At 41.4% G+C, this 25324-nt stretch overlaps 1 protein-coding gene across 7 annotated transcripts in view; it reads right to left on the bottom strand.

Annotated features, from left to right (window-relative positions):
- LOC146647793 (receptor-type tyrosine-protein phosphatase mu) overlaps positions 1–25324 on the bottom strand; it is a 162636-nt gene that overhangs the window by 15326 nt on the left and 121986 nt on the right. For all 7 annotated transcript variants that reach the window (XM_085388656.1, XM_085388655.1, XM_085388654.1 and 4 more), the window contains 5 exons: positions 22814–23007; positions 18646–18733; positions 17695–17771; positions 10096–10132; positions 891–988 (listed from right to left, as the gene is read on the bottom strand). In XM_085388656.1, coding sequence (XP_085244782.1) covers positions 891–988; positions 10096–10132; positions 17695–17771; positions 18646–18733; positions 22814–23007 — 494 coding nt within the window. The remainder of the gene's footprint in view (positions 1–890; positions 989–10095; positions 10133–17694; positions 17772–18645; positions 18734–22813; positions 23008–25324) is intronic.

The raw sequence follows: 25324 nt of genomic DNA on the forward strand, positions 1-25324 counted from the left end.
CATTGGACAAGGATCATATAACAGACGGTTTGAGGGCCGGGGCCCGCCGAGTACTAAGCAGGTGTGGAGAAGGTGCGGGGTGGGGTGGGCTGGACTCTGCTACTCTAGAGGAAAGGCCTAATGAGGTACCTAGAGATGGGGCTATGAATCATTATCAGCTCTGCTACATTTAAGCCCCACCAAAAATGCACATCAGCAAAATCAAGGTGCGCCTCTTTTTAAAAGGGCTTTCAGTGTATTTAAAATTCTTAGAGAAAAATCCCGTGGCAGTCAAAGCATTACACTGTATGTTAAGACCTTCATTTTCTCTTGATTATAACCTAACCAGGAGGAACTAAAGTGCGAGTTAAGTGGAACAAATTAGGACTGAAGCAGGGCTCTGGGTTTTTTTCCCCCCCCGAGGCAGGCCACATGCTGTAGTGAACAAGAAAAGTCAAGGCTTTACCATTAGTTTGAACATTATGAACTGTCCTCACTACTCAATAACAGTCCCCTTTTGTCCAGTGAGGACAGCATTAAGAGAGGTTTCTGCTCGGAGGAGCTTGGAAGGAGCTGGCGGCTTCAGCGGAGTCTAATCTCCTGTTATAGAGCCACTGAGATGAAACAGTAGTCAGACGCCTGGATGCCTCTCTGGTAATGAAGGCCATCAATCAGTTTCTTCTCACTTCTCACTGATCAGATAGATGAAAAAAAGAGCTGGCGGCACACGAGTCCCATGCCTCACTAAGTCAGCGCGTGCGTGCACACAAACATCTGGGGACTGATGTTCAAAGATAATAACAAAAGGTGTCTCAGTTTGCCTTGAAATACAATCAGGCTGTTAGTCGACTGGGGGCAAGGTAATCTTATTTGAGATGTGCAGTTCAAGTGAACGTGTCATAAATACTCACCCTGCCCACTTCCACCAGGTTGGTCACCATGACGATAGCTGCAGTGTTCTCCTGCCAGACCATCCTCCAGAAATCAAATACCGTCTCCTGCATGGGGCCTAGGAGAGACATAGAGAGGAAATTACATTTTACAAATATTTTTCCCCCCCCAAACCTACCTTAAATATCTTACAATAGCTTCACACAAGTATTGGGGTGTTGAGGCTTCAGTCAGGTTTTATTGCAGTCTAGCTCTTTCCCTTAACTACTAACAAATCTCTGTGGGCTTCAACGCATGTTACACATTAATAGTACCCTTTAAAAAACTACAAGTTTGGCATCTTGTAAACACATCTGGTTAATCTGGTTCATCCAAAAACACGTTAATGTATAACCTTCAGTGGTTCATATATGAGCAATAATCAGTTGCATATTATTGCTATTATTAGTGGTATGTTGGCTCATATTAGTCGATAAAGTGCACTTACTACTTTTATTTTGCATGGCCATATTCCTAAACCACGAGGCCATTACCTATGAGTTTCCCCCTCCTAATTACTGCAGAATAAGTCTTAGGCTACAGAATTATTTATGAGCGAGCCTCACTTTAGACTGCAAGATATATTCAGAGTTATTTTAGGGTTATTTGGATAATATTAACACTTGCAGTTTGCCATTTTGTTATATAAGAACGGACATTTCAGAGAAAGGACTTGTAGCATTACCACCTTACAGGCACAAAACTTTGTAACTATCAATGATTAGTATGCAAGAGGGTCACTAGGGTAAACGCTTAGATAATAGTCCAGTAGTTGTAGAATATGGTAGTGCAGAATAAAGCATTTGTAAGTGTTTACTAATGACTAACAGGGGACCATTGAACTCTAATATGCATTCTAACAGGCAAGCGGCAGATTGTAAATTTGTGTACCTTAAAACAATTACCTAAGTTTCCATGTCTCCAAGTTTATTTTCATATTTATTAGTGGAAGAATTTGTTTGCCACAATGGACCATCTATCACTAAATTTGGTAATGCGCTTTACTGCTGACGTGCATACTGTGGGTAATGTTTTCTCATCAGTAATGTCAGCTTCTTCCTCAGATTAACTTCCAAACATAAATTTGGTGGTATTACTGACATATTGGAACAAGAGAGTTTACAGGGCGTTTTCACTTCACGGATCTAGCGCTGAAAGACGTGTCAGGTATAATTTATTCATGGTGCTTCTACATCAGATTCATCACATAGTGCTTACTCTACAACACACAGCTTAAACACGGATGAAAACGAGAAAGGAAAACGAATCACAAATTTAAATATGAGCCCAACGGCTGCTGTTCTCCGTGCGTCCGCACATGCGTGTGTATGGCAAAGCTCAAAGTAATTACCACTACATCTCATCTGTTCAACACCAACCTTTCCACCGAACCGGACCCAAATGTGTCTGGTGAACATCAAAATAAATGAGCAGAGAGCCAGTCAATGCCTCCAATATTTAAAACTTCACTGAGCAATAATTGTGGGCTGAATTTAATTATTATTCTGGTTAATTAAAATTATTAATATTAGTTTTAATCAAGCACCAAGTAGAAAAAAATTACTTCTGACAAATTAATTAGTGAATGCAAATCTCTACAACTGTGCATTCTCCCGAGTTGGCCCGAATTACCTGGAGACATAACAAATTATGCAGACACACACAGGCACAAGCTAAGACAAAACATGGCAGATACACAAGCTGCTGGCGTTTTCTTCGTTGTCATTTATGTGGCAGGTAAATTTAATAAACATTAGGCCACTGAAACCTGTAAAAACTCAAGTCATGAAAAAGAAAGAAAAGGAAAAAAAGAGAGAAAGTTTTCCTCAGGAATGCACAAAGTACGCACCGCGACTCAGCATCTTGTAGAACAACCTTTATCAGCAATTAGTAAAATAGTAAATCTGTATGGCTTTGTAAGTCTCTCACATCATTATGGAGGAATTTTCACAACATTGCTTCAGTTCACTGAGGTTTGAGGTCATTTGTTTATGCACAGCTCTCTTACAACATTTGGACTTTGGCTGGACAATTGCAACACCTTGATTCTGTTGTAGATTTGCTGTGATACTTGGCATCATTGTCCTGTTCCCAAAACTCTCAGACAGATGGCCTCACATTTGACTATAGAATATTTTACTAAACAGAACAGTTCATGGTTGACTCAGTGACTTCCGGGTGCCTAGGACCCTGAGGCTGCAAAACAAACCCAAATCATCACCCCTCCACCACCGTGCTTGATGATGGGTATGGGGCATTTATGCCAATATGCTGTATTTGAGTTTCTCCAAACATGGTGTGGTGCATTATGACCAAACATCACATTTTGGTTTCATCTGTTTAGAGGAAGTTTTTCCACAACTTCTTCAGCCGTAACTTGATAAACATTAGCCATGTTGCTCTAGAGAGAATTCATGAAGTGCATTTGATTAGCAGCACCTGGCTGCTACTTACATTCTCAATTCCTATGGAAGCATAAGGATACACTTAATTTCATACAAATTTGAACAACTGTTATCCAGTTAGGAAACAAGGATACTTTGACCTGTGATGTACCCTAAAGGTATCTTAAGGAACACATAAAAGTTTTAGCATATTGTAGATATTGTTGGTTACTCTGGAAGCACATTACACCTCCTTTCACTTTAGTAGTAAATTAAAGAGTCTAGTCCATGACACAACACTTTGGTTAAGCAGAGGACTTGTACACCAGATAAGGTGAGCAGTACAAAGTAGAAAAAACGAAAAAGTCATTGGGGAAATTTGTGTTGTGGGTTATGCAGATGACTTTCACCTGGGAAAGTAGGGTTCAGATCCCCTATGCAGCCAAAAGCATTATTTTTAGTGTGTATAAAGAACATGTGCATGGCCTTGAAGGGAGAGGATAGTAGCAGGAAAAGGTTTTCCTATTTAAAAAAAAAAATCTCACTTTTTGGATTTATGCCTCCTGCAGCTGTAAGCACTAGATCACTAGGACACCCAGGGAAAGATCTATATAAAAAGCAGTAACAACAACAAAGGTGGGCATGAAGAGAGTTGTTCTCCCTACTGCATAGCTATACGGGCTTTCGTATCTGGCTTGAGTGCCATGATCATAAAACCACTAACTACACAATTAAAAGAAATTAACAACAATTTGGGAAACCTTAATGAAGAACTACAGCGATTATGAAATCATTACGGGCTAAAATAGAATCTAGTATAAAAACACATTTGAATATTTCTATTGTATTGTTACTAATTTGTTTTGCCTTAGTATGAGGAGCTGCAGCAGTTCCTGGATCCTATCATTGTGCTGTTTGTGCTTCTTATTGACTTACGCCTTCTGCAACAACCTAATTTCCCTCAGGACATCAACAAAGTGTCATCACCATTTTATTCACTTGATTGATCAAGCCATGTTTGATCTGCTTAGTGGGGTGCCTAAACACATCCTCACTGTCATACATTTAATTGTGCAATACTGTTTGACAGAGTTTAAAAACATCTATTTCTAAAAGCAGATAAATTAAATTAAAGACTTTTTAAAGAAATGAAAAACAAAAACAAAAAATGATTCAAAACCAACCATTTCTGCGAACACATTTCCATCCTGTTTGTGCTTTTACAGTAAAAATACAAATAGGATCTATCAACTAGACAGCTAGAGAGTTGGAACAAGGCTACTCCATAACTTCCATCTGTATTCCCCTACTTCCTGTGCTTTGCATGTGGTGGTATATCTCGATTTAACTGTAGGACTTCGGTTTCCGTCTCTACGATAACTACCCAACCTGATTGAGCCACCCACTCCGCTACCTCCCACACTTGTCCCTGAGGAAAGATGCACATTGCTGAGAAGTTTGGGAGAGGAAGAATGAGAAGCAGGACAGCTGGTGTGTAGGACTTCAGTAACACAATACTACTTGGCATTATATGATAAACCATCCAATGGGAGGCTCCTGCCAAGCTTAAGCCAACCAATTTATGCTTTGTTGTGAATGCAGAGATGGAGAATGGGTACAGATAGCTTCCTGGACTGTAACTTGATGACACCCATGAGGAAGTGAGTGTGCTTCTTGATAAGTAGATATACAAGAACAAAGGAATCGCTAACACAGTTGATTTGACAACTTTCACACAGAACGGGTGAACAGTTTCAAATGTTGAGGAAAGAATTTATTTTAGACTCATTGGTTTCTTAACCAATCTCCATTGAAAAATAGCATGCTTTTAAAATCCTAGATTTCTGCTGCTGTAAGCTGACATGTGCCACTGCAGTCAATGAGCCGTAAAAGTGGAGCTTTTATATTATCGAGTTCGCAAAAACCTGTTTCAGTAAGTTAAAAAATGTCTAGAAAGCACCTCTTTTCTTTAGCCATAGGCGGTGCTGGGCCACAGCATGCAGCCTGAATGTCTTTGCTGCACTTTTGACTGACTGATTCTCCAAGTATCTGTAACTCTACTGAAGCCACTGAACACAATTGTTTCATAAGCACTGTTTAATATTACTTTGCAAAGTCACTCAATGGTCTTTAGATTTGGTGACAGCCAATTCTACTAGCAAAAATGTCGTATTTTAATTTGCATAAAAACATTCACTTACATTTTGTATCTGATGCTGATAGGACGCTGTCGTCCTGAAAGAAATCACTTCCATCAGTACAGTTTGTTTTCTATTTTAAGGGTGACAGGTTCAGGCTTTTCTTTTCTTTATTCTGTAGCATGATACTGTGAGCGCATTGCAAATTTTAACCAGAACCCCCTCATTACCTTAACCACAATGTTCATGTTTGCTGTTGATGCTTGTGACAGTTATTTACATTAAATAGGAATCATGTTTTCTGGATTACACGGGTGCCAGATAAGAAATAGCACATGCAGTTGGCTTGTGAGAAGAACATCAGCTTTGAGTTGTGAGGTGAATCAATTCATTGGCAACAAGTCGTCCTTTTTACACGAAGTTTCAGTGTGTTGGTTAGTGTTCTCTTAAAGTGGTGGCAGCTAAACTTTGAATATTTGAATGAGACCAGATATTTTCCTCTTGTTTCCAGTGTATATGCTATTCAGTACTGTGGAAAAGTCTTGAACCCCCCTCTCATTTCTTTATATTTTTCTAGGAAAATGGGAAAGATGTGCTGCAATGTATTGAAACGTGCATATATCCATGGAAATGCTGTATATAAAGCAATTCTAAAAAACTTTAAAGTGAATATTTTGGTATCTTATTCTTCAACATCTTTTTTCTGTAGTCTTCAACAATAGTTCTCCAGGCTTCTGGAAGACACTTGAAGCTCTTCTTTGGATGCTGGCCTTTTGTTTGCCTTTTGTTAATAACACTGAGTTCAAGGGAGGTCAAAGACTGATGGTGTTCAATGGTATGTTTTCCTGCCAAGTTATAGGTGCATGTTTGGGATGCTGAATGAACCTGCATGTTGGATCAAGATCTCGTTACTTTTATGTGTTCACAGGTCCACCAACTTTAACAAGACCATCAACACCACTGGCTGAAACACAGCTCTAAATGATTACAGAGCCCACATCGTGTTTTACACATTGTTGTTCTGTAAACACTCATTTTTTGTACCTGACCTCCTCCATCACTCCACAAGCTCTGCTGCTACTGATTTTCAGAGCTGCTATTGTGTAATTTGGGATACCTAAGCCATTCCTCATAGTTTCTCTTCTTGAAGAATGGCTTTTTCAAAACTGCCCTTCGACTAAGACCATTTATGATGAGGACTCACAACAGCAGATAAATCAACTGAAGGGGCAGATGCATCTCTCAGATCCTGTGCCAGATCTTTGATGGATTTTTTCTTAAGAACATGACTTTCAGATGCTGGTCAATCAGTAGATAGTATTTTAGGCTTGCCATAAAAACACGATTTTATGGCTGTCAACTAAAGAAATGGGAACATTTTAATGTGGAAATTGTAAAAAATTGCCTAAAGTTACAATTTAAAATTGGTTCTTTGCCAACTTTTTTGTTATGCATAGACACAGAAGTGGTTCATCCCCTGAGTTAGGTCCTTTTTATGCTTGAATTATTCATAGGCCAGTGCTAAGATGCTTAACAAAAACATTTCTCTGAAAATTGTCGGGTACAAGGACTGGACTGAAATGAGTAAAAAATGTATTCAGTGCCCAAAGAAAACCTTTGAAAGACCTTTAGAAACGCTTGGAGAACTATTTCTCACAAAACTAAAAAAACAAAACAAAACAGAGAAAGCCTGGCTTCTTCCAAAGAAACTATAAAGAGATCAGTGGTAACTTAAGACTTGCACAGCACTGTACTTAACCATTGCTAACCTCCTCTTGGCTTTTGTTCAAGAGAGCAAGTGTGGCAGTACTGTCAAATTTGAACAATCTTTTTAAAATACAGATTCAGGCAATCAAAATTAATTTCTGGTACCTTTAAGATAAAAAAATAAAGTCTCAAGAAAACAAACAAACAAACACTATTAAAAAAAAAATCACTTTCGACACAAACAATCTTGATAGCTAGCTGTACCGAGGGGAAAGCTTACATTCTCAAAGACTAGGCCACAGAATATTTTCAGAGAAATCAGTCTGAGAGCTCACTTGAAGAATACAAGCAGAGCGCACTGTTTGTAGTACAGAGTGTGTGGTGCCTAGTTGGTGAAGTTTGGAAGAGGCACTTCACAGAGGCAGAACACAAATAGGAGCTTCACTTCCAGCTGTCAGAGAGCTAACGCTGCTGCAGCTGATGCTGTGTTTTGGGACTAGGCCTGCACCTCCTCAGAAGCAAAGAGTGTGACAGCTGTAGAATCCCCAAGCCAGGTACGGCAAAAAATTTCTGATCAACATGTTCACACAGACACTCACAGACAAACATGCAGGTGATGTTCCCCTCTTGCCCATTAATATTACATGTGGCAGGCTGTGGCATAATGTACACTCGCTTATCATTGATTTGCTCTCTCTCTCTTCCCATCTCCCAACCCCACACCTCCCCTGCTGGGCTTTGAGATGTTAACCTGTAAATAATAAAACTTTTGGGCTCCTGGTGACATTTGCCGCTTGTGAAGGAGGGGAAAGCGGAGAAGACCGGAGGGGGAAAGCTTGATGAAATTGAACCCTTTCCCATGTCATGAATATTTTCCACATCACCAAGAGGATGCAGGGGGTTATCGCAGCTGTTTGCATCCCCGGTGTCAGTGTAATTCAGTCTCCACTAGAAGGAAGCTCATGTCAGATCAGTATTTAAAGCGATCTGCAGGACATAATAATGGACAGAGGCGAGGCGTCAATATGGGAGGGCTGAGGTGCATGCACACATTCAATCTGCTAAGTAGGTGAGCTGCAGTTAGAGAATTACTGACAGACAGTTATTGTATTGCTGCAGAAAAAAAGAAGCTCTGGATGAGAGACTGACCTACATAATGAGGAGCAGAGCTTGGGTGATGAGGCTTTTATGGAGTGACAGCTGTTCTACCTGCCATTGTCACCTTGACAGAGCAAAGGGACTCGTCAATAAACCCCAAACTAATGAGTGTCATTGTAGTTTATAGCATTATAGAACGGGGACAACGTTATCCCACCTGTCTGCCATATTAAGCACACCGCAAACCACCTCCACAACCAATTTATGACAAAGATTTTTTAGCTTATCCAGCAGTATTGCGGGTCTCATTTTCCTGAGCTACTGCTGGTCCCAGTGGACTTGAGTGGAAGTGTCATTCACTGAAAAACTTTACTGGGGGAGAGAGGAAGACTACTCCCTCATTTTCAGCAAGTGTGCCAATGCCCAGGTGCTCTTTTCAGGTGCTACAGTATGCCGTTTGTCTGGCTGAGAGAGACAGGTCTGTGTCTGGCTTTCCTATCATCTCTGGCTGCTCTTTGCTTCAGTGTCAGCAGACTGAGGCTTCCTTCCTGTCAGTCTGCCGGAGCTGATGATGAATTATAAAAGGGCTTGGTCTCCCAGAGAATACAGATGTTTCCACACTCTCTCTCTCACACACACACACACACACCTCCACGCTTTCGTACTGGATGGATCTACCCAGTGCTTGCGATACAGTCGATGGAAAATGAGGACTTATTATGCAAGCTCAATGAGAAAACTGGGGCTAATTAACTTGGATGGAAACACGTTTGGCTTCTCGAGCTTTCCATCTTAGAGAGGGCCTTGTTTGCAACATTTCTTTGACTGCTGATCTCCTCATGCATATTTTTTTAATGAAAATTGGAATGCTCTTAATGACTATAGGACAATTATAGAAGTCATAATAATCCAGATGAAACTCTTTCAGAGTTGAATTTGCCAGTTATACTGCCTTGTTTTGGTGAACTCGAGGCGCACAGGAGAGAGTCGACACTTGACAGCTCAGTTTCGAGTGCTGGACTCAGCGGTCAGCGCGAGGCAGTTCAAACTAGGTGCCATTCATACAGACAAATGTGCAAACAGAGCGACCACTGCCTGATTAGTATGCTCTCTCTTTCTGAAGTAAGAGCAACCAGAGCGTTGTTTTAATTGAGACACTGAGGAAGAGAGGCAATGCACTAATAAACAGGTAATTATGCAACTCCCAGCTCCGCCAAAGCAGATTGTGAATCCATTAAAGCCTCTTCGCAAAAATAATAATAAAAAAAACCCCTGCCTTTATCTTTTTTTTTTTTTCCTCTCTTCCACTGTTTTTTTTTCTTAAGTGGTATGTAAAATCCCCATGCATGCTGCCCTGTTGTGTGGGAGTGAGGCTCGCGATGCAAAATTCATAACAATTAACCATCAATCAGACTTAACCTCTGGGGTCACGGTAAGTGCTCCTCACTCTGCGAATCTGCCGGCCAGATTAACACAGTGACAAAATGCGCCTGTACATGTCAGCTAATCCATTTATTTATTCAGCCTACTCCCAGACTGCCTGATTAATGGCTCCCACACCACCGACGGGATGGAAACAGACAGCGAGAAAGCGTGCCGCTACGCTTGCTCAGAGGCGCGTAGGTACGTGCGTTTGCGTGTGCACACCGAGAGGCACCAGACTCCCCGAGCACACACCTGACTGAGCATCAAAGAGTAGTTTGCAAGAGCGTATGTAAACAACGACGGGGATGTTCAGATAGATATTCGTAAACACCTGCACACATCCATCTGCCCAAACAAACAGACACCGTTAAATTCTCACCGCCCACACACACCAATCTAGTCTTGCAATTTTTAGAAAGTTTTTTTATTCTTACCCTGAGTGGCGATGTAGTGATTTGGCCTGTGGTAGCCCTGCAAACAGAGAAAAAAAAGGAGAGAATATAAGAATCACTTTATGTTCCATCTACTTCTGAAAGACCAGCGCAGAGAGGCTAAAAAAAAAAAAAGACACTGCTCTTGACATTTAGTTGGTTTTTTTGACCTTTGCATGCAAACTCAGTCTGTTCCTACAATGCGAACCATCACATTCATCACTGAACAGATTTGACCTGTATAGAAATCCCAGTTAACGCATTGTTTTTGTTTGTTTCAGATGCCCTGCGTTTATGCAGCCAAGATGAACTCTCGCTTCTACGCCGCTCCGCCGCAAGAGGAATTATTTGAGAGATTTGCGTGCTTGCTTTCAAGAAATACTCTGCATTGTAGTTCTGCCAGCTGTTTGCCACTGCACACCCTTTCAGCTCTTTGTTTCAACATCCAACTGCAACATGCACGACTGAAAGCTCATGATGGATGCTGCTAGATACAAGATGCAAAAAACACTCTCCATCATACACTCTATATACGGCACACCTCTGGAGTAAGCAGCCAAAGTGTTGATAATCCCCAAGATACAACTAACAGCACTGATCTTCACAATAGGCCCCTAGTCTCACGGATTACTCTAATCCCTTCAAGTTTTATTTGTCCAATTCCTTGTCTTCTCTCCAGAGATATGAGGCAGGAAACAAAACATTAGGACTTAAAGGCTCTTCCCCGCCCCAGCCTCCCCTTGATTGTCTACCCCCCCCACCACCACCACCACTTCCCATCCACCCCTGCTGCTCTGCTTATCTCACTCATATTCAATTTAACTTGGACTGTGATTAACGCTCCTCCAATGAAGGGAGAAAAGACACAAAGGATATTTTCCTCACTCACTCATCCACAGGGCTCCTCCAGCTATTCAGCTGTCCTACATTTTTAATGACTTCTTTATCTCTGGACTGAGGAGGAGATTTGTTTGTGCTTTCATGTATGCTCTGTCAAGTAAAGTGGAGGCCCAATGCTCTGTCGGATTAGCGAGGGAGAGACGGAAAGAAAGGAAGGGCCCTGACAGTGAGTGTCAGGTGAGTAACGCTTACTATAAATGGGCTCGTGGCTTTCTGTAAGCATGTTATAGCAGGCACGCAAGAGCAAATCTTTAACACGAGAAGGTAAAGATGTAGAAATGTCAATATTGCTCTTATTAACTGGAAAAAGTACTTTTATTTTCCAGGGCTGCATAAGTTAGGAGCAGGAATTAAATGTGCCGCCTGTGTTTTGCTGCATTGCTGATTACAGTGATCATTAATTCTTTCCAGTAAGAAAAGCTGGCGAATGGAATGTCTAAAATATGCAGCATGAAGTGCTTTTGCCTGTGGGCATGAACTGGTATTTTCAATTTGAATATCATTAGATAGCCTACTTTTGCAAATCTGGAATACCTATCCCTATTACCTGGAAATTTTTGCTTTGCCAAATACATTTAGGAGAAAACAGAGTAAGTGATATATTCACATTTTTCCCCCTAGCACCCCCCCTCCCTCAATCTAGAATATGTAACATCCTTATCCTACAAATTCTACAAATAAGTCATATTGCTAAAGGGGAAAAAAAGCAAAGAAAATGCCCTGAGGCCCCTTATGCCAAGCAATCCCTAAGGCCTTTAAAATTGAATTATTATTATAATTATTAGGTTTTTATGATCATATTCTTAAATCTTTTTTGAAGACTCACACGAATACCTTCAAGTTAGAAAAAAAAAAAAGTTATAAATACACCCAGCACCCCAAATAAAACATCTTTTGACTTTTATTTCATGATTATGTGTTTTCCCTTTTCTCCAAATTTCCCTTCTTCCTTCTTTACTGGATCCTTTTACCTGAAGCTGAGTCTGTTACAGGAAAAGGGAAATGTTGCGTTGAACTGTTGAAATCTTGGTCCCAAACCTGTGGGAAGAAGTTTCACTTCTGAGCTGTTTAAAGTGGCCACAGATGTACAGATCTGTGTGCCAAAACATACAGAGTGAGCACCTCGCAGTAAAAAAAATTGTTTAACCAAATTACCATAAGCAGTCGTCCCCTCTGCTTATTTTTGCCCCCAAGCCCCTTGCAGGATTAAGCCAGCAAGGATGGGTGGTTGGATGTTTAAGACACAAGGTTAAAGTTTGCTTCTTTTCTCCCATGTGCTGTTAGCTTTAGGATACAAGACCACTCGATGAGGGTTAGAGCCTGTTGACTTGCTTAAATACTGTAAAAGCTAGCTCATCCCATTTTATGGCTCAAGTCGTTATGGATTCAGAAAAGTTTGGAAAATCAAACTACTGTATGCTGATGGTGATAGTCTTGCAGACGGGGAGTAGGTACTGTTTCAGTAACGAGTCTGCAGCTTTGCTAAATATCATTTTGTGGTTACACTGATAAAATCGTAATGTGAATCAGATGATGTTTTCTGCCGAGGCAAATTAGCAGTCAGTGAACATGAACACATTTTAGGAGAGAGGAGCTTTGTGAACAACAGTGATTTCTGCACAAGCCTGCAAATTCACCGAACCACTGCATCACCCCAATATCCAGTTAAGAGACCCAGCAAAAACCCATATGTACACACATGACTCTACAGCAAACAGGCTATTACACTACGTTTCCTCTGCCTTCCAAAGGTTTATGAAAATACTCAATCAGCTGGAGAGAAAGGAAACATACCAGAATGGCTCGGAATAATCGGCAGTGTTATAGAGTACAATAACAAACACTGTGGGAAATGTTCTACACATAAGAGTTTATTAGGCAGGACAAGCTTTTAGATGGGTTAAAAAGCTTTCTGAAGAGCAAAAACATCATTACCCATCTGCCTGCATTTCTACTAAGTACTTTTCCAATGAAGCTGGCAGAGCGATGGAAATCCGTTTCAATCAGGGCTCTCTTTAATATGCGTATATTCTTATCTTATAATGGGACCCTCTCTATTGCGAGCGTCTTCTCCGCAGCGCCACTTTTTGCAGCATAATGGGCCATAAACTGAATGGTGGGAAAGGTAAATAATTTAAGCCCCCTGCATTTGCTGTGGCACACCTTGCATTATAAATTTATGTTTGAAGGCGTAACAAGAGATTACAAATTACCACATTAGAGGGGTGGGGGAAGAGAAGATGGGAGACCGAGGGAGGGTTCTCTCCTGAGCGAAAAACCACTTAGGGAGTCAGGTACATCACCAGCCCATTACACATGGAGTGGAAGCATCTGCCTAAGGAGACCAGTGAGCTGCAGTGATTGGTCACATCCTGCTACTAACACTGCTATTAAGAGCAAATCAGGTCAGATCAGGAGCTTCTATACTGTGTGAGCTAAGTGAGTTAGGACTGTTTAAAACCTGAGCCATGTCTGACGCCACTTTTTAATAACTTTTACTTACTGTAACAGCATGCCAAGTCATTCCAGTGCATGTAGAAGCTGTTTTGCAAGGACTTCCCTGAGGTAAGAAGTGTAACCGAACCTCTGCAGATACTGCTGTGTCTACTTTAATTTAGGGCGTCCTTGAGAGTTTTTCAGCATCTAAGAGTAACGAAATCAGCAGCTGCCTTATGCAGATATCAAGCAGAGAGATCAAATACAATCTGTGAAGATTTTCCTCGCTAGAATAACAACCACGGCAGTCGTTTCAAAAGTTTAACTAATTTTAAATTTCCTAACCACCAGGTCCTAAAATTATGTTAACGACTGTTCTCTGGAATAAGTAAATATAACACTACAGGGACTTTCCTGTCTTGCTACAAATGTCTTATGAAGTAGACAAGCGTGGATAGTAGGGGTGCAACGATACACAAAATTCACGGTTTGGTTCGGTTCGATACTTTGGTGTCACGGTTCGATATTTTTTCGATACAAAAAAATGTTCATGCCTTTTTAATTTGTCATTTATTAAAATTATAAATATATATTTTAACTCAAAAGTACAGTTTTTAAATTTAACCCTAACCCTTGTGCGTGTTTTTTATTTTGACAGCGAATGCGCACCTGCGGACCACTTATGTGCAGCCCTGGTTATTTAGCTCGTCATATCGCAGCCACAGAAATTCTTTTGTCCATGAAACCATAAAGCTGCACTTTCTTTTTGCCTTATAGTCTGATTTGTCATAACTTCTCCGTTTTGTGGTAAGCTTTTCTTTGGCTGTCACTTCTTCACCCTGACCTGTCTTATTTGGCTCAGCAGAACTAAAATATATATCTGTCTGTGAAGGTTCTCAGTCATCCAGGTCATCGTAGTCAAATATAAATCCTGCTGCTTTTACACACGCACTCACATAAGCTCAGCGATTCTCTGCGCGATCAACCTCTCACATGTTTAAGCTGCGGGAGATTTCACTTGTCATGTTTGCATAGTAAGCTAACGATTAATAAGACGATGTCAGAGGAATTGGTGCACAAATTATCATCACTCACAGATCAGTGCTGTCGCTCTCTATACACAGTTCGCACGATTGCAAAGTGAAAGCAAAAAAACAAGCGCAAATTCAAACGCGACTTCAATATGTCACATATTGACAGTGGATCACCGATGCCAATGACATAATTACCCAGCTACATTTCTGAAAGAATGCAAAAGCATTGACATATATTTTTCCTACAATAGCCCGACGGGCAGGGCAGAGATAGATTTTGGTAGCCCGACTGAAAAAAATCGCTAGCCCCCGGATGTCGGGCTAGCGATATTGCAAGCCCTGTATCTGATTGAGGAATCACTCATCTTTGGAAAAGAGAGTTTATTACAGAGAAATGGCTCTTTCCAAAATAAAAGCTATACTATCCGCTTCTTCTGGGCTATATTCTCAGCAGCATAAGGAGAATCATGTGCTAACAGCTGTCTAAATGACTCGGCTAAAGTTAGTAGCATGCTTGCTTTTTTTGTCTGCTTCCACTTGTCTTTGCACTAGGATGATGTTGGCGTAAATGTGCAGTCATATTCGTCGTGTTCCCACTAGTGCTTTCAGGTTAATCTCGTTGAAATGACCTTAACGCCACAACACGGCAAATCTCCATTAACGAGCTACCGCATGGGGCTAGACGGCCAACACGTTAACGAGCTAACTGCGCTAGCACACTAGTTCACACCAATGTAATTGAGCATTGCGTGGCACATCCAACATACTGTTTTACTTTAGTCCATGACTCGCTTACCTTCAGGGTCATACGTTACATGAAAACCAAAATAATTCCAAACGCCAGATCTGAATGAGGGTGGGGGAGGTGCCCTGCGCTCTTCCTTCTGACTATGCTGTCTGTGTTGAGCGCTCAGTGGATCTGCGCTGGACAGTGCAGCCTAGGCGGAGTAGTCGAACACAGATTCACTGAGCGCTCAACACAGACAGCATCGTCAGAAGGAAAATTGATAAAATAAATTACAAATGTTGTATTGTTCGATACATATGCGTACTGAACCGAAAGCACTGTATCGAATGGTTCAATATCGATACGAATATCGTTGCACCCCTAGTGGATAGGTAGACATATAAATCATCAAACTTTAATATCAGAAACGACATTTCAGTAAGGCTCACTAGACTCAAAAGACGAATGTTATTTGAATTATATTTTACATTATAGCTCTCATTTGGGACCTACTGCACTTTCAGCCGGATGCAAAGAGAACAGCAGCAAAATCCCTCTTTTCAGAAGAGTGCAGGCATAATATTAACTCAGATCTAGGGTGCAGGCAGTGAAGGAAAAAAATGTCCATCCCGGTTTTCCCTCCAAGGCACAAGCGATAAGCAGAGTTCTGTCCTTTCCTTCTAAGATTCCTAATTATTTAAAGTAACACTCAAGTATGCCATTCAGCGTGTTAGTACGAGCTCGGGAGCAGCTTGGGAGAACAAGAAAACAGAGACTGCTTCAGGTTGCCTTCCCAATCGACTCAAAGGTTTATTTAGTACATAACAGCTTATATAGAGGAAAAAAAGGTTCGTGTGTCAGCAAGTTCTCAGTTCAAACCGGTACAGACCAAATAAGGAAACGTCTTCCTGCCTTGTGAGCAAAGAAGTATCCTGTGTGTAGTTTATCAATTCAGCTACAATTTATGATCATCCCAGCAAAATACACTCCTAGACATAGAATACAGAGTTCTTTCATTAGTGAATTCTGAAACAAACCACCTGGCCTTTAACGAGCCTTTTTCTAAGAGATAAAGAAGGGAGGATGGGAGTAAGGAAGTGGTCTCGTCTCTGTGGTTTTTTCGACCTTGGGGTACCAGCCTGTGAGTCTTACACATCAATTCTTGGGTCAGAGAGAAAGAGAAAAACAACTATTAAATGGGCCTTATTGAGTAACTCTTTTCTGTATAATATCACAATAAAACAATATCCTGTAAATGCTACCATGGTATCAAAATATCACAACAGGCAGGTTGCAAAGTAGCTTGTAGATATGAAACAGTTGCAGGCAGGCTAAGGCCCCATTCGCACTAGAGGAAAAAACAGGGTGGCAAACTCCATGCACAAGAAAACTTGGTGATTGGTAAAGGTTTTTTTTTTTTTCTTCTTCTTTCTTTTTTGCTGTCTGGGACTGATTGCAAATAGTTGAGGTAACTAATTTCCATCGCAAGGCACACAGCTGCACATGATTGCAATAATTTTGGTCAAACCATGGTTTTCAATCACCATTTTCCCTTGTGTGACTGTAGGTGAAAGCAACGTAACTAGTGCAGCCTAGAGACGATCTACCACATATAGAGAGGGTCATCAGCTGATCTGTTGCAGCTAATGCTATGCTGGAACCTCTCAGTTTAGTTTACAGAGGGTGTTATCAACAAGTCGAGACCAAGCCTACACCCAGCATCAACCAGACCCAGGCAGATATGCAAGTCACTGCATCAAACCCACCTCATAGCAGATAAATGGTTGTGAGTGGACCTACAAAGGCAAGGCCAGGCAAAAAATATGTTTCTGTGGGAACCAGGCCAGGCACATTCTGCCACAGCAAATAAATAATGAGCTATCAGATCCGCCTGGTTTGTGGGCTGTGCGGGTCAGAAAAACTCACACGAATTATTTATTGTAGTAAATTGAGTTACATACAGCAACCCGTTTGATTGTTAATCTTGAACATTGTTTCCAGTGTTACAAAAGCAACAGAACAGTTTTCGAAGCTTTGCTAACAACTTTAACTTTTTTTGTCTGTATATGTGCTTTGTTTCTATTTGAAATTCTGTGTATTATTTCAGCTTTATTCACTATAACTTTACTAAGTAATCATCTGTGAAACCTCACTCCCTCTCTCTTTTTTTTGGTTCTCAACTATAATGTTGTTCAAAGCAAAGTCCAAAACTATAACCTCAGTTTCCCCTCTGTGCGGGTTTGCCTTTTCTCTCTCCCAGTGCTGTCAGCCTCTGATCTTCATTTCTCTTAATATATCCAATGAACAGAGTGATACAGCAGCCCTCTAAAGTCAAATAAAGGCAGTGTGTTTGTGTGTGTGCGCTTGTAGCTGTGATGGACAGGCGGCTGGGCTGCACTGTCCCTCAGGCCCCCTGTGACGGCGGCACCAGCGCGCCCTCTCCCCCCCCCAAGAGGAAGCGGACTGACCTTTGCGTTGGTGGCGCTGGCTGGTGTGTGTACTTACATCAACGTAATTTGCATTAATGTAATCGGAGCTCTGTTCCCCCTCCAGGGCCTGCAGCCTGACACGGGAGTGATCATCTGGAAGAGAGGCAGAGAGGAAGAAACCAGTGTTGAATTAATCATATTAACGAGGGCATCGGGAGAAGAAAAGGGGGAGAGGGACAGAGAGACAGACAGTAAAAAGGAATAGAGAGAAATTATAAGAGGAGGAGAGGGGGTGATAGAGCAATAAAAGCATGGTTAGACTGGCATCATACAGAGGCAAAAATGAAATTGGTGCTGTAAAAATGCAACATGTCTCATAGACAGCGTTTACGTGACAGTCTTCATTAAAACCGCCACCACCCTATCATCAGGTAAAAATCACAAAATCATAGTCTAAACCATTTTTTCTTAAGTCACTGACCTTAAAACTTGCTACTTTAGTAAAATTTAGTAGCAACAAAATAATACACGTGCAGCATAATAATCTTTTTAAATGTGGGGAACAATTGATGGCAAGAGAACCACAGAGCCTTAACTTTTGATTTCAAATGACATTTTCGTAACTGTGGATAGCTGACGTCATTTTTGTTCCAAAGTTGTGCAATGCCCCTTTAACTGATGTGAGTCAGAAGAAGTAGATCTTCAAAGTTTTTCCATGGCATCAGTTATTAAAGAGGGTTAAACTGAACTCTTATAGCGATTAATTGCAAAATCAACATTTCTTTTTCCAAACACGGTATAAGCTTTGTGTGCTATATCCTGCATAGGCTTATATCTCATAACAGTAAAGACAGTAAAGGAAGATGAATATAAAAGTAGATTGGAAAGGTCAAGGCTGCTCTCGTTGGCTGATAATAAAACTCGGTTTGAGTAGCTTATAGTCATCCAGTCACAAGCCTGGCCAATAAATCAGGCAGAAGAATGAGAACAAAAATTCATGAGCGTTGAGGAGGTGCTTTGTACACACATGCAATAATATTCCCATATCGGTTCTTCATGCGGTTCTCATCCTTCTTGGCAGAATCCCATGGCGCAGACTGTCCTTCAAAAAAGCTCTGAAAGGAGAGAAAACAGGACAGAGAGGGGGGGATGAAACATTGTGTCATGTGTGAACACTCCAAATGATAACCAGGCTAAAGAATACATTCTTTCTCTTTCAGCTCTACAAAACCGGAGGAAGTGAGCGCTGGCAACAGACACAGAAAGAGATAGATTCCCAGTGTTATTAGGCAGGAAACACAGGGAGGATGGTGGATCCCGGGGAGTTGTGTCAAACAGCGAGTGCCATTAGGGCAGATGCAGCGGGTGTCACACTCAAACCTCTCCCCATGTGCCGCTCTGCTGGGCGGAGCAACCGCGGCGGCTGTCTGTCTCCCTCATCTGAAGGACTCAATCAGCTCGTCGCGGGGAAAAATAAAGCCAGCTCATCGTCTACACATCAAAACTGCTCCGCTCAGATTACCCTCATGAAATATTTATCATCTCTCACTGGGGAGATTTCCATTCTGATGGCACACCAGGCACAATTAAGCCAAATTATGAAAATACATCTACACTGCCAGTCCACCGCTGTTCAGCAAGGGCGGGCGGGGCCGGCTCAGAGCGGACTAGCCTGCAGAAAATCATGGTTTTCTGTCTTTTTGAAAGTAAGCTAATGCACATTTGAAAAGTCAGGTAATACATTACGGGGCAGACCATCTGCAAATAAAGATTCAGGAACGTTTAACGGAGGTTAAAGAGACTGTTTGAGAGTTCCTTTTAGTGAGGAGTAGGAGGCATCGTCTTCAATCATCACTGCTCTAAGACTTGATGGCTCGATTCATCTCAGTGCTGTGGCAGGCAGCAGGCAGTTTGTCTAGCATATAAAGGCCTTTCAGAGACCACACAAGGACATATTCCTGTATGAAGTCCTAAGGATTAGTGATTTCACTGAGAAACAGCTTTAATATGCTAAAAATATGTTCCATCCTTCCACTGAAGATGGAAGCATGTCCCCAAGATGGATTATAAAGGCCTCCTCCAGTGGCAGTATTTCTTGAGGAAACGCACAGGCCAATGTCGTGCTGTCGGTGTGAAGGATACAAGTCTAATATCAAGCCTGTAAGGACAAATCATCCTCAAGCACAAAGGCGTTACCTGGCAACTTTAAAATAGCTCTCTCTTAATCTGAGTGACCCCGCTACAGTCATATTCCTCCAGCCATTATGATCATGAATTCTCATGGGGGTAAAATAATGAATGTCCCAAGAGGTAGAGATTACACGAAGGCTTTCAATTTAAAGGTTAAATGCACATAGAGGGAATAAATGGCTATTCGCCCGACGCGTATCGAAAAACAACTGAAGGCTCTACCTGTAAAAAGTATTTAGTAGCAAAAGGTATGTGATGAATTGTACTTTACTGCAGCTTGTCTGCAGGTAGTTTTTCACCTTCCTCAATTATTCCCACTGGCAGAAATCCAACTTAGTATGTTTTTAATTACAGGCTACCTGCTGCACTCCAGTCCCTGCACAGTTATTCCGCTATGCTGTTTCTTTGTCTGGAACTACTTAACTGTATGTGAAAAGCAGAGTAATTTCTGTGGATAGGGATAAAACATTTGACACAAAGTACACACCATGGTGAAGTAAAAAACAAAAAAACAAACAAATCAGAAACAAAAAAACCCAAAAGAAAACATGGATGGTCGAACAGAAGCAGGAACGTTTAGTGAGTTGCTTCTGTATTAATTAATCTTTTACTATGTGAGGAGAGGAGGCTCATTCAGACTGACTAGTGTTCATTTGTGGTTGGAGCTTAAAGAATTTCAGGATTCTCACAGTAGGCTAGATACAACACATTTCTGTCGACATGAAACAGGCCGAACACAAGTGAAACAGTGATGACATGGCAGCATTAATGACGCTGAAACTTGTTTCTGCTTCCTGTTTGCACGGTGAAAATGTGCACCCAGGTGCAGGAGGCTGGACATGCAAAATGCTTTGTTAGGTCTGTAACACACACGGCCTTATAAAGCTTTTGCAAAGTATACAACATGGCTTTTGCAAAGTTTAAAGTGTTTATCGTGTCCCTTCTAATGGTAACATTCAATTTCCAGTCAATAAATCCACAAGGTAGCCCGAGCTTAGAATTAAATTTGGTACTTTGTTGGACTGGGTATATCATTGATCAGTCCACTTTAATTATACATTGGTATTCCATTTATCTTTCAAACTATTGCACTTTTACTGTAAAAATTATGCTCTTAATAACTGATAGGGTATTAAGTATGCTTTTGAAAAGCTTTATAAACATCAGAATCAAGCTGCGGAGGATTTGTGGTGCTAACAATGTCTGACTACGGGAAGAAAAAGCATTTCACAGTGACGCTAAAGAAAAAAGTAAACAGAAAAATGTCACTGCTCTACATATTTCACCAACTGAACACTGTCAGATAATTTGATAATGCTGCATAACATCTGTTGGTAAATGCCCTTTTCAAACTAAATCCAAAAAAAAAAAGGTGATATTTTAATCCCACAGGGTCTTAAAAATAGCCAGCAACCATTACTGATCCTGTCAGGTTTGTGATATAAATCTACAAGTCTAAAATAAATAAATAAACTCACAAAAAAAGTATTTTTCTTACCTCATTTATCTGATCCAAAGTTAACGTACAGAATAACAAGAAGCATGGGTCAGAGAGAGATATAGTACAGTGTAAGTCAACAGGTTTAGAGGTGCACTAAGCTCCAATCTCATCATGAAAAATAAACGGTTATTTTAAAAAAATAAATAAAAGGGCATTAACCTTAAGACAGATTGAGATAGAGATATATATATTTATAAGACAGCAGTGGAACAAAACATACAAATGAATCGCTCTAGCCATGTGAGAATGAGCTCCCTTGCACACTTTAAGCACCCCACAGGACTTTTTGCAACAGCCTGTGGACAATAAGGTGACAGCAGGGTAAGCAGCCAGTTGTTCCATATTACGTCTCTGTTGATCGACTGCTATTAATCCATGCAATGTTGGCCACGTGGACCCCAAACTCCCTTTATCCATAACGGATTAGACCCAGAAGGCAGCCCAAAGCACTCCAAACCCCTCAATGATCGGATGCTGAAGGTAGCAATGGGAGACGACGTTATTTCATTCCACAATCATGAATGGGATGTGGGGAGTTAATTACCAATAAATCTGACACGTAGCTGATGGAGAGAAGGTGGGAGATAAAGAGAAGAGGAAGGAAAGCAAGGAAGAAACACAGGAGGTATAGATAAGAAAGTAAGAGAAAGAAGTAAGCTGAGAACGTTAACAAATGTGAGGGTCGTTAAGAGAGAAATGTGACAAGAGGCCGAACTGATACGGATAATATATTGAAACTGAAGGATTTAGCTCGAAGCCAGTCTGTTACAACATGGCTGGTGAGGATGACTGGTGTGGTGCTGAGGGACAGCAAGGAGGGCTGGAGTGCCGCCAAACCCTGCCAGACTCTAATGCGAGGAAATGAGAGTGATGCCCTTATGGGGCGAAAATCTTTTGTTTGGTGTCAGTAAGAAGCGCAGTGACAGATTACTGATGCTGTTGCGCGACAAGCAGTAGGCTACCAGTACTATGCAACAGCATAATCCGACCCGTTTCAGGTGAAGGAGGGGACGCGGTCTAACACAGGCAGTTTGTGCATTTCGCATTGGTCTACAGCTGAGTCTCCAAGGAGAATTGGGACACAGCTTTTGACCAACCCCCCCCCCCAAAAAAACCCAAAAAAACCCCCCACCACACTCATGCACACAAAATGCACAATCGCTGCAAACAACAAGGAACAGATGAACAACAAAACGAATCACACCGTAAACACACTGAGACAGGGTACATTAACAATTTATCATAAAAGTGCATCTGGGGAGAAACAAAACAGTTCTGCTGTGCGGTGCAAAACAGAGAGAGAGGCAGGCAGAAAAAAAGAGGGGAGAGAGAGAGACAGCGAAAGAGACATGGGGCTGTGCACCATAACACAGATGAGGCCTCGTATTAGACTGATAAAAATTTCCATTCAAGAACCTCAGTGGAAATGTTACAAGTCTATCACCAGGCTTTATTTGGGTTTGCAACCTTAATGGTGGGAGGTGACAGCTGGGCTGCTTCCTACCTCGTACTCCTCCTTAAAGCCGTAGCCCTCTGCGCACTTCATCTGAGTGATGTGCTGGAGGAGGTCCGCCACGCGGATCGCCGGGTGCAGCTGACCCGTCTGATACGGCACGTCGACGGGCTCCCGTTTCCTCAAGGAGTGAGTGTGCGACTGGACCAAGCTGCTTGTGTCGCTGCCCATGTTCTGACTCTCATCTGTGGGACACAAAGAGACAGAGGCCGGAGCGGGTCAGCAAGAGGAAATAGGAGCTAAAGTCACATCACAGGTCATCAATTTATCGCTGTAAGATACATACGGGTGACATAATGCTCGAAGCAGTAAATGAAAGTGGTTTCCTTTGAAGTTGTTTTACATATAAAGTTGATTTATCTAGCTTTAATGTTAGGTGTTCATATCTGACTTACAACTGTTCTCCTTAACAGATGGCACATTAGCTCATTTACTGGTTAGCATTATGTCACCACCCTCCAGATTGACCAACAACTCGACTAGTAATCTGTTTGTTATGGATGGTCACAACAACACAACATCATTGAGTAATAGAATGAGTCATGTGGTGGGAAGGTTTAGGTCCATCTGTCTCAGTGTGGCTGGAAAATACTGCACTGTACAGGAGTCCATCGGCATTTAAAAACAAGATCCTCTAAGTGAAACCCTTATGCTACAAGCTTTTAACATTGTTACCAGCAGTGGCTCTCAACTGTGAGAAACATTATACATTAATCATAAAAATCCCCATCAATGTGTTGTAAAAACAACAACTTTTCCTTTTTTTTTTTCTTTTTTTTTTTAACTGGCAGTACAACATGCTGGTTTGGGCTGAAGCTCATATTGAGAGTCAGACTCCATTTCCAGCTCTTTCATACTGTAATCCAGTCAGTGGCAGACATAAGGCACAGATGCTGTGGGGAGCCAGCGGATGATGGAGGGTGTCCAAAAACATGGAGGAGGAGGATGTGAGGGGGTGCGGTGGGCCACAGTGAGCATGTTGCAGCAGGCACCTTCAGAAGCATCACACAGACACAGCGTGGATTCAACCCCTGCCACCCATACTTCCCCGAAAAATGAACAAAATAAGATAAAATAAAAACCAAACCTCAAATAAATAGAAAAACAAAAACAAAAAACACACAGAACCCAAGAGGGAAGCGGAGATGGGAGGAGAATGCATGTGGTGATGCTGCCATGGGGCACTGTGTTTGCTTTGACCATGCTAAGCTAATGGTGGCTTGGTGGCACGGTACGGAAGGGTGGGTGAGATGCTAACATGTCCACTTGTCATGCAATAAATGTCGTAATGCCCGTGTCAGAAGCAGCCTCTCACTGTCGGCATGCTGTCTGAGTAAACACCGTCTCCTTCCCCCAACCCAGGGCCCACTTGGGAAAACTTACCATTAATGGGCACTTTTTAGATAGCAGATACATAAGAGGTTACGTATGTAAAGAGAAAGAGAGGAGAAGAAACAGGAGAGAGGGGATAAGCAACAATCCAGCATGAGAACCTGTTACAGTAGTGTTTGAGCTACTCTACAGGGCAAGATCACATGCCTTCTCAGTTCAAACTGCCTTGGTATAAAAGCCTAGTCAAGGGGGATGTTGAGTGGATGGATGGGGCAATTTCAACAGTGCAAGACAAAAAAAAACAAAAAAACAAAAAAACAAAAAATAGAAAAAATAAAAACAAAACAAGGAAGTCATGGATTCAAAAGGGAAAAAAAAATAATGATAGTCTTTGGGGAAAAAAAAGAAGCTGCAATTGTTTCAGATCGCCGACTTGCATACGCTAATGAAGCTAATTATTTTTTTAAACGTTCTGACATTTTGAATTCCTCTCTCTAATTGCTATAATTTTATTTCCATTTGTGCTCGGGGGGTAACACCTGTATTTGTGCCATTTTCATTCTCTTTTTTTTTTTAAAACTAGTGCGCGATGAAATCAGAAATGCAACCGATACTCTGTGATCTAATCAGTTTTGATCATTAACCTCGAATGATGAGACAATGCCGTGACTGAATGTGTCACAAACCGAAAGCATGTAACCTTTTCTGGCTGCTGTAATTTTATGTTAATCGTTTCACGCTTCATTAAATGCGGAACTAACATAAGCAGCTGTCACAAGAGCGGTGATGAAAGACACTGCTTTAAGTTGCACTAATGTGAAAAGGAAAAAAAACACAACAACAACTGTTAAAGTTGCCTATTTAAAAATGCAGCAGTGGTGCTTGTGGTGAAGCTGGAGTCGAGCTGCTTATTGCATCTTTCTTTTTGTCCTTGAGTATTAAATTATTACACTCCTAGTGCCCCACTTAGTAGCTACTTTGCGGGCTTCGCTGGTAGAAAATGCATCTGCTCGTGTAAGATGCCGCACTTTGGGCTGTTGTGCATCTTCAACAAAGGCCAGTAATAATTAACAGGAGAACAAAATGCTTTTGTATAATTCTATTTTATCACTGAACAAGACGAATAAACACTGGAAAAAACAAAACAAAACAAAAACAAGTAGGTCAATA

Source organism: Rhamphochromis longiceps, linkage group LG18 (assembly GCF_057381845.1).
Source record: "Rhamphochromis longiceps isolate RC_006_pf linkage group LG18, R_longiceps_female_GT1.1, whole genome shotgun sequence".
NCBI lineage: Eukaryota > Metazoa > Chordata > Actinopteri > Cichliformes > Cichlidae > Rhamphochromis > Rhamphochromis longiceps.